At 45.8% G+C, this 14,226-nt stretch overlaps 1 protein-coding gene across 10 annotated transcripts in view; it reads left to right on the top strand.

The window, feature by feature from the left end:
- The window catches only part of TRAPPC12 (trafficking protein particle complex subunit 12), a 108,308-nt gene that overhangs the window by 61,304 nt on the left and 32,778 nt on the right, over positions 1–14,226 (top strand). For 9 of the 10 annotated variants that reach the window (XR_010116972.1, XR_010116973.1, XR_010116974.1 and 6 more), the window contains exon 6: positions 4,235–4,347. The exons of the other annotated variant lie outside the window; for it this stretch is intronic. Coding sequence is in view for 6 of the 9 variants with exons in the window: in XM_055254217.2 (XP_055110192.2) it covers positions 4,235–4,347 (113 nt within the window). In the remaining 3 variants the exon portion in view is untranslated. The remainder of the gene's footprint in view (positions 1–4,234; positions 4,348–14,226) is intronic. 10 annotated transcript variants of the gene reach the window in all.

Below are 14,226 nucleotides of genomic sequence, written 5' to 3'. Positions count from 1 at the left end.
TTTCCTTCTCCATAGTAACTTCAGAATCATTTTGTTGATAACCACAAAATAATTTGCTGAGATTTTGATTGGGGCTGCATCGAATCTGTAGGTCAAGTTGTAAAGAACTGATATTTTAGCAGTATTGTCTTCCTGTCCATGAATGTGGAGTATCTCTTGATTTCTTCAGCTCTGTGAATTTTTTCATCAGAGTTTTATAGTTTTCTTCCTATAGCTCTTGTGCATATTTTGCCCATTTTATACCTGGGTATTTCACTTATTTATATGGAAATGATAGTGTGTTTTTAATTTCAAATTCCCATCATTTATTGCTAGTATCTAGGAAGCCAGTTGACTTTTGCATATTGATCTTGTATCGTGTGACCTTTAATCACTTCCTACTTTAGAAGTTTTTTTGTTCTTTGAGATTTTTCTTTATAATTATGTCATTGCAAACAAGTAGTTTTATTTCCTTCTTCCCAGTCTGTGTACCTTTGGTTTTCTTGTCATTGCATTAGCTCGAACTTCCAGTACAATGTTCAGTAGAAGAGATGAGAGGGAACATTGTGGCTTTATTCATGATCTTAGGGGGAAATCACTGAGTTTCTCACTCTTAAGTATGTTGTTAGCTGCAGTTGTTTTGTAGATGTCCCTTATTAAGTTGAGGAAGTTTCCCTTTATTCCTGGTTGGCTGAGAGTTTTTATCATGAGCTGGTGCTGGATTTTGTTAAATGCTTTTCTACATCTATTGATATGATCTTTGTTCTTTAGCCTGTTTGGTGTAGTAGATTATGTTAATTGATTTTGGAATGTTAGATCACCCTTGCATACCTGGAATAAATTCTATCTGGTCATGGTTTATAATTCTTTTTATACATTGTTGGATTTGGTTGCTAATTTTTTGTTGACTTCAGTTCTCTTAGATTCAGTTTGCTAATTTTGTTGAAGATTTTTGCATTTATGTTCATGAGACATATTGGTCTATAGTTTTTTTTTCTTGTAACATCTTTGTCTGGTTTTGGTATTAGGGTAATGCCAGACTCATATAAGAAGTTAGAAAGTGTTCCTCTGCTTCTGTTTTCTGGAAGAGATTGTAGAGAACTGGTAGCATTTCTTCCATAAATGTTTGGTGGAATTCACAGTGAAACCATCTGGGTCTGGGGCTTGCTTTTTGGAACGGTTTTTCTTTTTCTATCTAAGTTACCAAATGTATGGACATAGAACTGTTCATAATATTCCTTTACTATTCTTTTACTGTCCATAGGATCCATAGTAATAATCCTTCACTTCTAGTACTAGTTGTTTATGTCTTCTCTTTTTTTTGACTAGCGTGGGGAGAGGCTTATTGGTCTTGTCAGAGTTTTATTGGTCTTGTCAAAGAATATGTTTTTGGTTTGGTTGATTTTGTCTATTGATTTCCTCTTTTCAGTTTCACTGATTTCTGCTCTAATTTTTATTTTTATTTTGTTAATATAAAATAATATTTTTATTATTTTCTTCTTCACTGCTTACTTTAGGCTTATATTGCTCTTTCTTTCCTTCTAGTTTTCAAAGGTGGAAGCTGGTTTCAGATCTTTCTTTTCCAATACATGCATTTAATGCTAAAAAGCTTCCTCTCAGCACTGCTTTTGCTGCATCCCACAAATTTTGATAAGTTGTATTTTTATTTTCACTTAGTTCAAAATATTTTCACATGTGCTTTTACATCCAGAAGCACCCCCATGTCCATGGGCAGTTGTCAGGGTAAGGGGCAGCTAACTTTCCGCCACCTTCTCAGGTGAAGTGGCTGGAGTCACATAGCCTGTTTTCTCACCATCCACCAAACTGTATTCCAGATCGGAATATTAACAGCTAGTCTGTAAATTGAGATCGGAGTATTAACAGCTAGTCTATAAATTGAGATCAGAGTATTAACAGCTAGTCTGTAAATTGAGATCGGAGTATTAACAGCTAGTCTATAAATTGAGATTGGAGTATTAACAGCTAGTCAGTAAACTGAGGTTAGAGTATTAACAGCTAGTCTGTAAATTGAGATTAGAGTATTAACAGCTAGTCTGTAAATTGAGATCGGAGTATTAACAGCTAGTCTGTAAATTGAAATCAGAGTATTAACAGCTAGTCTGTAAATTGAGATTAGAGTATTAACAGCTAGTCTGTAAACTGAGATTAGAGTATTAACAGCTAGTCTGTAAATTGAGATCGGAGTATTAACAGCTAGTCTGTAAATTGAAATCAGAGTATTAACAGCTAGTCTGTAAATTGAGATTAGAGTATTAACAGCTAGTCTGTAAACTGAGGTTAGAGTATTAACAGCTAGTCTGTAAATTGAGATCGGAGTATTAACAGCTAGTCTATAAATTGAGATTGGAGTATTAACAGCTAGTCTATAAATTGAGATTAGAGTATTAACAGCTAGTCTGTAAACTGAGATTAGAGTATTAACAGCTAGTCTGTAAATTGAGATTGGAGTATTAACAGCTAGTCTGTAAATTGAAATCAGAGTATTAACAGCTAGTCTGTAAATTGAGATTAGAGTATTAACAGCTAGTCTGTAAATTGAGATTAGAGTATTAACAGCTAGTCTGTAAACTGAGATTAGAGTATTAACAGCTAGTCTGTAAACTGAGATTAGAGTATTAACAGCTAGTCTGTAAACTGAGATTAGAGTATTAACAGCTAGTCCCAAGTTGGATTTGAGGACTTCCAGTATGGGTTTGTTTCTGTGCTTATCTTATAGAGCTTGAAGGATTCTTGAGATATTCTCTCCCTTGTGGTAAGTGATAAACCACACAGGAGTGATTCTGGCCCCTTCTCTACTTGAGACAGAAGGATGGAAGTGACACGGCTTACATATAACTTACCGTGTTGGGCCGGTTCCACAGTGACATGACTTACATATGACTTAATTGTAGGCCAGTCCCCTGTGTCATTATGCTGATGGTCTAGAAATGTTTATTCCTAGAAAACCGAAGTGACTCAGGCTGTAACTTAAGCTCGGCCAGACATTCTCTTGAGATACAGAAATTATTTAGTGGCATCAAAAAAGAAAGTTTAAACATTTTAAGTTCAATAATTGTTATCTTTCTTTTCTCCAGGCTTATAATCACAGTAGAACTATTTTCCATAGTGTTCCTTAATTTTGACTGTCTTCTTTTTGGACCTTTCTTATTAAAGACGATAAACATAAAGCTCGTTTCAGTGTGGTCAAGGCCCATTCTCAGTAATGGTTAATGAATAGACAGATGGATGCATTGAGGCACAGATATGTTAAGTGGCTTGCAGAAGTCATACGCGTGTTCTCTCACCATCTTTCAGACTATATTCCAGATCCGAATATTCGTCGCTTAGGCCTGTTTTGAAAAGCACTTTACTGAATCTATGTGATTGCCCTCTGCTGGCATTTCTCTATTCTTTATCTCATTTATAATGAATGCATGCTATTTGATTTTTTGATGGTTGTTATCTACTTAGTGTACATACTACAGATCACATTCCAAATCCTATTAGAAGAGAATACAATATTAACAAAAAGTTTACCTTACCCTGAGAGGTGATGCAGCCACAGGTGATACAATATAAAGGGGGTTTCTCTTGGGCTTCTTCCTCTTCTTAGCAGACGCACAGCCAGGCAGCTCTGGGTGATGGATTTTTCAAGTCCAACTCCCTTGCCTCTTGTTGGGACTGCTCAGAGGCGGAACGCAGGCTCCAGGGCCACACGGAATCCAGTGGGAGGCCCATCCCCAGGACCCAGGCCTGAGATGCACCTGTGCTCAGTTTCCCCTCCTCCCCACTGGTTTTCCCAGGAGCACTTCCGGAACCATTGGCTGGCTTACATCTTCTCCCTTCAGGGTCTCCTTCTGGGGAACCCAACCTAAGCAACCTACCATTCGAGCTTGCTAAAGAAATATTAAAGAATATCTGAGCATTCTGGTTTTTCTTTTATTGGAGGAAGGGTTGGTGGTCTCTACTGTTTCATTCATTTTGGGATCGTTTCTAAATGATTGCAGTGTAGCTTTGGAAATTGTGGTGTCATCCACCTGTCTCCTCTGATAATTGTCTAGACATACATACATAGAGCTCCATAGAGAAAACCAGCATGTATTTTATAGCTGACACCGTTAAATACTTCACAAGAAATAAAGGGATCTGTCATCACTTCTGCTGGGACATCTGCGACGCCTCCTTCAAGTGTGCCAAGTATGAATGCATGCTCAGTTATGGCAAACAAACTCACTCAGCACTGATTGGATTCCAGGTTCCATGGTCCCCTTCTCGATGCGCATCTTGCACGCGGAGCTTCAGCAGTACCTGGGGAACCCACAGGAGTCGCTGGATAGACTGCACAGGGTGAAGACTGTCTGCAGCAAGGTAGGTGGTGCTGTCATTCTTCCCTGCCACGGGGAGAACGCGCCCTCCACGCCGTCCCCGCAGGACATGCCCGTGCTGTTCCCTGCCCGTCCTGCCCCGTGCACCATTGCTGCTTCTGCCTTCAGAAGGCTAAATGACCTGGTTTGTGTGGCCTGGTAGTCGCGGCTCTTGCTGAAATCTCTTTTAGGGATGGTAAGAGTTTCTAGCAGAGCTTGAGTCCTGTAATTCTTACTGCCTGGTACTATGGGAAGCTGAAAGGCAGAGACATCTTTCTTGCCAAGGCTGCCAGCTGAAGCTTCAAGGTCAGTGTGCCAGACCACTCCTGTGTCCCACGAGTGCTCACACGCACCTGCCATGTGCAGACAGAGGTGCCGGAGCAGTACTGAAAGCAATCATGGTTTAAGCTTTCAAATCCAAGTAAGTGGTACTGCATTATGGCAACTGTCACTCATGATCCTGACTGCGAAGGCAGAGTCGGAGGGTTTTCGGACTAATTCTTGGTTGTGAAGTCACAGTTAACGTGGGAGCCACCAAAGTGGCACATTATTACACTAACTGACATTGGGAAGAAATGTGGGACTCAGAGACTTTGCTGTCTACAGGCTGTTACAGAGTATTCATCTCAGATTAGGAAGGATCCTGCCTTTCTACCCATGTCACAGTGTTCCGTGACATAAGGTATGCGGAAGTACTTTGAAAACTACAACAACAAGCAGTTATTAGGAGCAGTAGCATATTGTAATTTTTGGAAAAACTAAGATTCTTCTTGTGGAATTCCTCCTTTCACTTCCCAGCTGTTGCGATGGAAGGTTTTGCGGAGTTCCAAGATGATGGTGTTAACAGTGTTCCTCGTAAGGAGGGAAGGGCCCTCCTTATCCTTGTCTGTGGAGAAAAAACAGGCATTTCTAGGCACCTTGTTGTCCTGGGCTTTGTACCCACTTCCCATTTTTTTAATACCATAACTTAAAAGATAAAAAGAAAAATTGTTTGCTTTCTGTACTATATCAGTTGATGGAGAATCATGTTACCAACTTTTTTACATTTCAACACTTTTCTTGAATCTTAAAACGGGGTTTAATTTTATTTACAGAAATCGGAAGCACATAACTTGAAATTGAGAAGTTCTAAATCAGTCACGAATTTTTCATTATCCTCCATGTCACATTGTAGGAAATCTTTATAGTATTTGAGAGAGAAAATTCTGGGCCATAGGGTGATTTGTGGATGGAAAAGCCAAATTAGTTGAAGTAGTTTTGCAAGTCAGCTTTCCTGGTCCTGAAGTATGTCCTATTTCAGTATTATGCTCCTTAAATGCATACTACAGGCTGGGTGCAGGGGCTCATGCCTGTAATCCCAGCTACTTGGGAGGCTGAGGCATGAGAATCGCTTGAACCCAGGAGGCTGAGGTTGCAGTAGGCTGAGATCAAGCCACTGCACTCCAGTCTGGGCAACAGAGCAAGACTCTGTCTCAAAAAAAAAAAAAAAAAACTTCATACTACAGTGTAACGATCAGGGGAGCCACTTAGCACCAGCTGTGAAGCAGCAGGGACAGTGGAGCAGAGGGCAGCAGCTTCCCACACTGCTGCTCTGGGCACCTGCACTTACTCCACCTGACAGACACCTTTGTTGCATTCATTATGAGCCAGCCACTGCTCTGAGTTCCAATATTAACTCATTTAATCCTTATCACAACCCTACAAAGGAGATGTTATTATCCCAATTTACAGATGGGGAAACTGAGGCACGGAGCGGTTAGCTAACTTAGGATCACTTGAGTTGAACCCAAGTCATCTGGCTCTAGAGTCCATGCTCTTCATCACTTGCGTGGCTTCATCACTATAACATGTCCCGTTTGAAGGGAGAAGGACCGAGAGTCCTCTCTTCCACCCTGCACCAGCATTTCTGCTCCAAGAAAGGACAGTGCTGTCCGGGATCAACTGACATCTGCTCAGAAGACCCCTGTGCTGAATGGGGCCCTGCCCCTTCCCCCTGACTGATGTCTGGAGATGGGCTCGAGTCTGTGCTCTGCTCGGCTGGGCCCTCCTGAGACTCTTGCGGGGGCTTCCAAGCAACAGCAGTTGACAGCTAAGCATCGTGGGGTTGGGGAGAAACCAGAAGGGTTAGTGCAGTCACATCCTAGGAACGTTTCTCTCAGGCTGACTGGGCCTGGGGCCACCGTCAGTGAGAGAGCCACTCATGCTTCTCGTTCCCTCCGCTAGTCTACAGTTCCACCTGCCTCTCGTCGTGTGAATACATCACCACACTTCAGGCATCTCTCGTGTTTAAAGATACATATTTTTTCCATGGCATGATCCAAATATAAGCCAGCATTCCTTATGGTACTTAAATGAGGAAATCACAATTTGTTCTAATCCTGGAAGAAAAACAAGCAGTTGGATTTATGAAAAGGTATGTGTTGGTCTTCACCTTAGAGGATTTTCACAGTTAATTTCAATATGTAATTACTATGTGTTCCTTTATGTGCCGACTTAAAATTTGACACCCTCTTGAGAGAGAGAGCTGCACTGTGGCACAGCTGGTGGATGCCTGGACCAAGAGGGAAAGACCCAGGGCGTGACCATGCAGTCAGCCTTGCCTGTCCACCACCTTCCGCAGGAGAAGAAGCACCGTCGCCAACTTCCTCACTCACTTCCTTGCACATTAGGGTCTCGTGGCAGCATGTGGGCATTCTTGACCTTTCTGCGGCTGGTTCAGTGTTGAACTGAGGCAGCTTTTATCTGGATGTGAACACTGGGCACTGTTGGGGCATGGAGCGATTTGTCTCCATGCTGTCCAGAACAGCTCTATCTGAGCTTGTTCATTTGTTCATGCAGCAAATGTCCTTTCAGCACCTACTGAGTACTGCACGCTGGCAGTTCGGGACTCAACAGAACGCAGCCTTTCCCTCAGTGAGTTTACAGTTTGGTAGACGATGCTTGTTTCACCTGTTCCTTTTAGGTTTGCAGCCATCACCAATACATTATGATCCTCCAAAATTTAAAAAGGGACAGTTTGTGTTCATGCTAGAATTTCATTACTCAAGAAGTGTGTATTAGTCCATTTGGCATTGCCATAAAGGAATACCCGAGGGTGAGTCATTTATAAAGAAAAGGTTTATTTTGGCTCACAGTCCTGCAGGCTGTACAAGAAGCACAGTGTCAGCATCTGCTTCCGGTGAGGCCTCAGGAAGCTTTTTTTTGAAACGGAGTCTCGTTCTATCACCCAGGCTGGAGTGCAGTGGCGCTATTGGCTCACTGCAACCTCCACCTCCCAGGTTCAAGCGATTCTCCTGCCTCGCCTCCTGAGTAGCTAGGATTACAGGCACCCACCACCACACCTGGCTCATTTTTGTATTTTTAGTAGACAGGGCTTCACCATGTTGGCCAGGCTAGCCTCGAACTCCTGACCTCAGATGATCCACCCGCCTCAGCCTCCCAAAGTACTGGGATTACAGGCATGAGCCACTGCGCCTGGCCAGGAAGCTTTTAGTCATAGTAGAAAGCAAAACTGAGATCGTTGTTTCTAGAAAGAAAGCAGATACTTGGTTCATATTCCCCAAAGAACTCTGTCCCGTGTGTTTTCACTGCTTGCGTGGCATCTGTTGTTGATCTTCAAAGTAGTGTTTCCAGGCTGGAGGTCAGGAATGACTGTAGAATCAAATGCTTCAGAAGGGGGTAAACAGTAGCGCAAGAACCGAGCGAGGACGGCGGAAGGTTTTCATCCCGTAGTGATCAAGTCAGCGCAGAGCATTCAGGTTGCTCAGGAAATGAACGCGCTGCCATTTGTACAGATGTGTGCTGAGCCCTGCTGTCTGATAATTGCCACTCCAGCAGAAGTCAAGTCTTCCCAGGTTCAGTTCCCAGCATGATTTCCCACAGGAAAAGAAGCCGTCCTAGGTGACAGCAGAGTGAGGTGCGGGAGGGCTCGGGAGCAGCTGGAGTTGACAGGCAGCACGGTGCCTGCCCCCAGTCCTCAGACCAGGCCTCATGCAGGTTGGAGCTTGACATTAGGCTCTCAGGGGAGAGGCCAGAACAGAGCCGCCCCAGTCACCTGCGGGCTGCCACTCACGAGAGTCGCCTGGTTTGGACGCAGTAGCTGCCGAATAGCAGAGAAAGAGGCTGGTGGGGGTGCCGCTGTCGAGCGTGCGTGGCCTCACGTGGGGAAGTGCTCGTGACATCACATTCATTTCAAAGCCAGAACTATCATTACAATGTGACCCTGATGAAGTAAGTGATACTCATTGGAGGAAGAATGCCCCAGTGTGTTAGTGGCATAAACGGTGTGATGAAAGGCCATGTAATTCCCCTTTTCTTATCCACGTCTCACTCAACGCATGTATTCATTTTATCATGTCATAAGACCTTTTGCTATTGAAAGAATGAAGACCATGGGGCAGGAGCGAAAATGAAGCCCAGAGAACAGCCGGTGACGCGAGGGTAGAGTGTGGAGAGCAGCCGGTGATGTGGTTACACGAGTGCGGAGGGCGTGCCGGGAGCACAATCCGGGCCGAGGCTCCTGGTAAGGGAGCAGAGCAGGAAGCTGATCCCCATGGATTCTTAGGGGGCCGACTTCTCCTGTGTTGAAGATTCACCAAAGACTGATTCGAGTCTGTGTTCAGCATGTGTGTTTTAGATTAGAACAGTGTTGAGAATTTTTATATGGGGCCGAGTTTTAGCAGGACATCATTTAGAATCTTTACAAACGAGTTCAGGGTACTTCGTTTTATCTGTTGTCTTTGAGCCACTGAGTGAATTAGTAAATGTTTGGTGCAATTGTGATTGCATCAGTGAAGAACACATACCACCATTTAAAATAAATTTCCCATGCTGCTGAAAAATCAGTGCCACCATCCTCTGACCCTGCTCCTCCCACGCGCCCTGCAGGCTGTCTCCCTCTGGGGTCGAGAGAGCTTCACAGACCATTTGGGAAAGCCAAGCAAACACACTTCTACAAGCCATTTGCATAAGTAGACATAATCCATACGGAATGATGCACTGTTCGGTTGTAGTTTCATTCGTCACTGACCTGCATCTGCCCGCCCAGTCTTGAGTTCAGCTCCATCCCTCCCTGCAGTTCCGCAGCCTCCAGCTTTCCCAGCTCAGCTTGGCTGAGAGTTCCACATTCATCCAAGTGCTTCTTTACAGACTCACTCTCAGCTGGGGGAGGCAGAGGATAAGGTACATTTTCGTGCACTCTGGAAAAGGTATTCAACAATGTCGATGAAGCTTTTGCTTCTCTATTGATAGTTGCTAATGTGGTAGTGAGAGCTTTGTTTGTAGGAAGAGTTAATATCTTTTCTAAAAGGGTTTTTTGACAGGTGGACATTCTTCAGTTTTGCTGTCTTATTTGTTAAGCAAAGTTAGAAACATAAGCGAGAACAGGCGTGGCTGGCCTCTAACAGTCAGGGCCAGCACTCAGGGCCTGGCCACCCGCACACCGACGGTGGCCAGTTACTGCCATCACCGTGCCTGACCCAGAGGATTTGGTTGCCCTTCTTTTCTGCTGCTTCTACAGAGAACAAATTGATTGTGGCTTAATCAGATGAGATGGGAATGACTGGCAGGTGGGGAGAAGAAAGGAAAGGCCGAGTGAGGATGGCCGTCCATGAAGGCCACGTCCCTGCTCTTTGCCATTGAAGCCCATGCTCTCTGGAACCCCGTGTGTGCTCAGAATGTGCAAGCAGGAGAAGCAGAGGGAGCAGAAAGCACTGGGCATCAGGACTTTGCAGAGGAATGTCTTGACCCAGCTGGCAGTGGAAATTCATACCTTCAGAAACCTCTGGAGTTCATTGTGGCCAATCCCAGGACATGGACTTAGGAATGCCCAACCCTGCCACTCAGCCGTGGCAACCCGATTCAAAACCAGATGCACCAAATGTGAACTCGAAGGCCGTAGCACTTGCCAGTGAGCCAGCCCTGAAGCGGGCATGATAGCCCAGAGAAGAGGCCTTTGATGTAAGACGATTTTTAAATCGTGCATTCTTTGTCTTGCTTTTCTTGGCACTATGTATTCTGTCAATCTGTGATCTGAATAGAAAGAAGAAAGTGTATTTTCAAGGTGTGAGGGGCCCAGAGGACACTGTCCTAAAAGCAGTGGTTGTGAGAGGCTTTGGAGTCAGGTTGACAGTCTGGAAACTTCCAGGTCCACTCTGAAGTGCCGGCTGCATGACCAGCTGTCCAGCCTGTGTCCGCCTGGGCCTTCTTTGTGCAAGTGAGGAGCATTGCTGATCCCCCCGGGGTAGCCAGGGGGCACACGTCAGTGACCCCGCACGGTGCCTGCCAGGCATGTGGTCTGTGTTTCATGATTCTTTGAGAGCTTTGGAGCAGCTCCAAGAAGACTCTTTCACTTTGAAGAGGTCCCCTGGGAAGCTGTGGTGGGACTGGAAGGTCCAGGACTTCCCAAAATCTAAGGCTTTCCAGAACAGACCTGCTCCAACCTTTAGTCTCCACTCAAAGGGGTCCACTTAGTAAGTTCTCAGGTCCTTGGCTTAGTGCCATCTTCCCAGTAGTTTGTATATTAGATGCCTTGGGAATAAAACCAGTTCCCTAAACCTATCCCATGGTCCTGCACTCACCCACGACCCGTGACAGCCACCAAAGGGATAGGCGCAAAGGCTCCTTCCTCAAGGCCCCCTGCAGACAGCACTTTCCACACTGAAGGTGCCAGTGACCCAACCAGAAAACCTGCTTCACCACCTCCTGGATGACTGCATAGGATGAGAACATAGATTTGGGTCTCTTTAAATATGAATAGGTTACAAATTGCCTTTTTAAATTTGCTTGAGATCAAGTGGTAGTGGTTATATATGGAGTCAAGCAGCTGGGATATTCATTCAAGGCATATAATTTTCTTCATTCTTGGGACAAAACACAAGCAGGTTTTTAATTTTGAATAATTGATCTTCCCTCCTCTACTGTGGGCAGGTGTTGATGGTTCCCCACCTTGTTAGCCTGAAGCCTGTTCATCCCTGGACTGGCCATGACATGCCCAGTGCAGTATCCCCCACGGTGGGGCTGGCAGCAGCCCCTCCACACTATGCACAGAGCAGTCCGAGTCTGGAATCGTCTCTTCAGCCCCACAGCTGTTCCATCTGTTATTTTCTGCAGACTCCTCTTCCATGCATTTCCAAGCAGCGTCTTCTCATGATTACAGTCGCTTTCAGAGATGAGCTCATGCTGATACCCAATGAAGAACCCAGTTCAGAATTTTCTTTTTTTTCTTTTTTTTCGAGACACGGGGTCTTGTTCTGTCATCCAGACTGGAGTGCAGTGGCATGAACGTGGCTCACTGCAGCCTTGACCTCCCCGATTCAAGCAATTCTTCTGCCTCGCCCTCCTGAGTAGCGGGGACTACAGGCATGTGCCACCATGCCTGGCTAATTTTTAAACTTTTTGTAGAGATAGGGTCTCACTGTGTTGCCCAGGCTGGTCTTGAACTCCTGGACTCAAGCAGTTCTCCCACCTCAGCTTCCCAAAGTGCTACAACTGACTATAAGCATGAGCCACCGTGTCCAGCCCAGAATTTTCAAATTAAACAAAACTAAACCTCCAACATGTTTCAGTACAGTGGCCTCAATACACTATTCCTCGTGCAAAGCCTTCAGTTAAAAGTGCTGGGTAACTTCGATTTACCTGTGTGTTGACCATCAGTTGCTGCCTAACAAATGATCTGCAACTCTGTGGGCTAAAGCACAGCGATGTATGACCTCACTATTTCTGTGGGTCTCGAGTCCAGCACAGCTTCTGGGTCGCACTGGCTCAGGTCTGTCCTGAGGTTGCAGTTAAGATGCTGACTGCAGTGTCTCACCTGAGGGCTCAGCTGGGGCTGGAGAACTGGGCTCCAGGAGGCTCCGTCATACACCCGCTGAGTTCTGTTGCTATTGGTGAGAGGCTGGGTTCCTGGCCTCATGGTTCTTCCTGTAGGGCTTCTTGTGCGTCTCACGGCATTGCAGCTGGCTCCCTGCAGAGAGGGAGGGAGGAGGAGGAAGCCACAGTGCCTTGCACGGCCGGGTCTCAGAGCTCTCTGTGTCCACTCCACCTGCTTCTGTTTGTTGGAGGAGTCAGTAAGTCCAGGCCACACACAAGGGACGGGAATGAGACTCTGCCTTTTGAGGAGTGTTCAGGAATGCATGGCCACGTTTAAACTGCCACACTGTGGCCAGTCAGCTGGGTCTGTTCCACTTCAGGATACACAGGCCTCTCCTGGCCCTGCAGGACAGGCTCCCCTGCCTCCACTCCAGCCCGTCCTGGTGGTTGTGAGCTGCACTTCACCTTGCCAGGATGCGGCTCGTACTGGGAGGCCCTTGGGCTCCAAGAAGACTTCCCTTCAACCTCCAGGCACCTTGAAACTGCCCAGCAGCCAAACCTCGGAGCTGTGGAAGCTCCTGGAAGTTTCAGAGACCCACTTAATATTTAATAGTCAGTGCAGCATTAATTTCATTGCTCCCCGATCCCACATATCGAAACCTTTCACAGTTTAGTACAGCGATGATGGTGAAAGAGAAACCACAGGGAAAATCCGAGGCAGTGGAATTGTTTAATTTCTGGTTGCTTCTCCTCTAATTTGTAATTAATATCCATTCAGCATTTTTAAAGCTTACAAAATGCTTTAAGTACATTCTTGTTGGAGTTCCACGGTTTGTAAAACAGGCATGTGAAAAAATGGGAAGCTAAGGAAACAGGAATTCAGAGAAGGTACGCTGAAGGTCAGCCTGAACTTGAACCCACGTCTTCTGGCACCAGACATCCCTGTTCTTGTCACTGCAGCACTTTGCTCTGTGTGTGGAAAGCGTGAAGGGCCCCTGCAAATGGGCATGATGCTGCCTCCTCCACAGGTTTATTTTTGTGAAATCAAACAGAATACTGTTTGTGCTTAAAAACCATCCTGCGCCCCCATCTGTAAAATACATCGTCCCCGGTACTTCCCAGCAGGCGCTAAGCACCACCCACACTGCCGGCACCTGACCAGACAGCTCCACTGAGCTCCTGACCCAGCTTCAACCCACCGGAAACAGCTCCCAGGGAATGTGCAAGAAGGTGTGCCTCCAACACCCGGCCCTTTCTGCCCCCCCCTGTGGTCACTGTGCCCTCCACAGTCCTTCTGCCCCTGCGGCCGGTCGCTTACTGCTGTGTGCATCTTCCTGAAGCACTTGGCAGTGTTGCCTCATCTCTGTCCTCTTCCTCCTATGCCCTCGCCTGGGCCCTCAGCGGCTTCCAGCAGGGAGGATGTGGGTGCAGTGATTCGGATCATGCCCCTACTCCTCAGAGCCTCTTCCCAAACTAACCGGGTGTGGCGTGCTGGGCCTTTATTCTTTTGGGACACAAACATGGGACTGCTGATTGGACCCTGGAGTCTGGTCCTTTTGTCTGGGGCAAAAGGAACCAAGGAGGAAATTCCAGCCGCGCCACATTTGCAAACGACACACTGTCGGGCTTTTTTGCAATAACTGCATTCCTAAATATTCAGGCTTTGGATTGAGAACGTGTCTGTCACTTTCCTTTATAGAAATAACCTTTTGTAAATCAATGTACTGTTACTTTATAAAGCCAGACAACTGTCTCTAGATAGACAGCAATAAAAGCTACCAACTGTGAACTGCTGTTTCTTTTCCGTTCACTCATGGATGCTCTTCTGCATCACACTGGGACCTATTAATTGACATTAAATGACACACCCTACAAATAAAACAACAGTCGCTGAGGGTCGGAAGGTTGTGTCTGATATGCCTGTGTTCGTGTCAACAATAGGGGCTTTCTCCAGCTGTCCCTTTCTCGGGCTGAAGCACCTCAGTGACCCAGATCCCTGCAGGCACTTGGCGTCATTCCATGCGTCCCTCTTCCCCAGCCAGGAGAGTGCTTTTTGCAGAGGGAGGGGTGTAGC

The sequence above is a fragment of the Symphalangus syndactylus genome, chromosome 18 (assembly GCF_028878055.3).
Source record: "Symphalangus syndactylus isolate Jambi chromosome 18, NHGRI_mSymSyn1-v2.1_pri, whole genome shotgun sequence".
In the NCBI taxonomy this organism is placed as follows: domain Eukaryota; kingdom Metazoa; phylum Chordata; class Mammalia; order Primates; family Hylobatidae; genus Symphalangus; species Symphalangus syndactylus.
The sequence above is the reverse complement of the archived record's forward strand: the minus strand, read 5'-3'. Positions and strand labels throughout refer to the sequence as shown.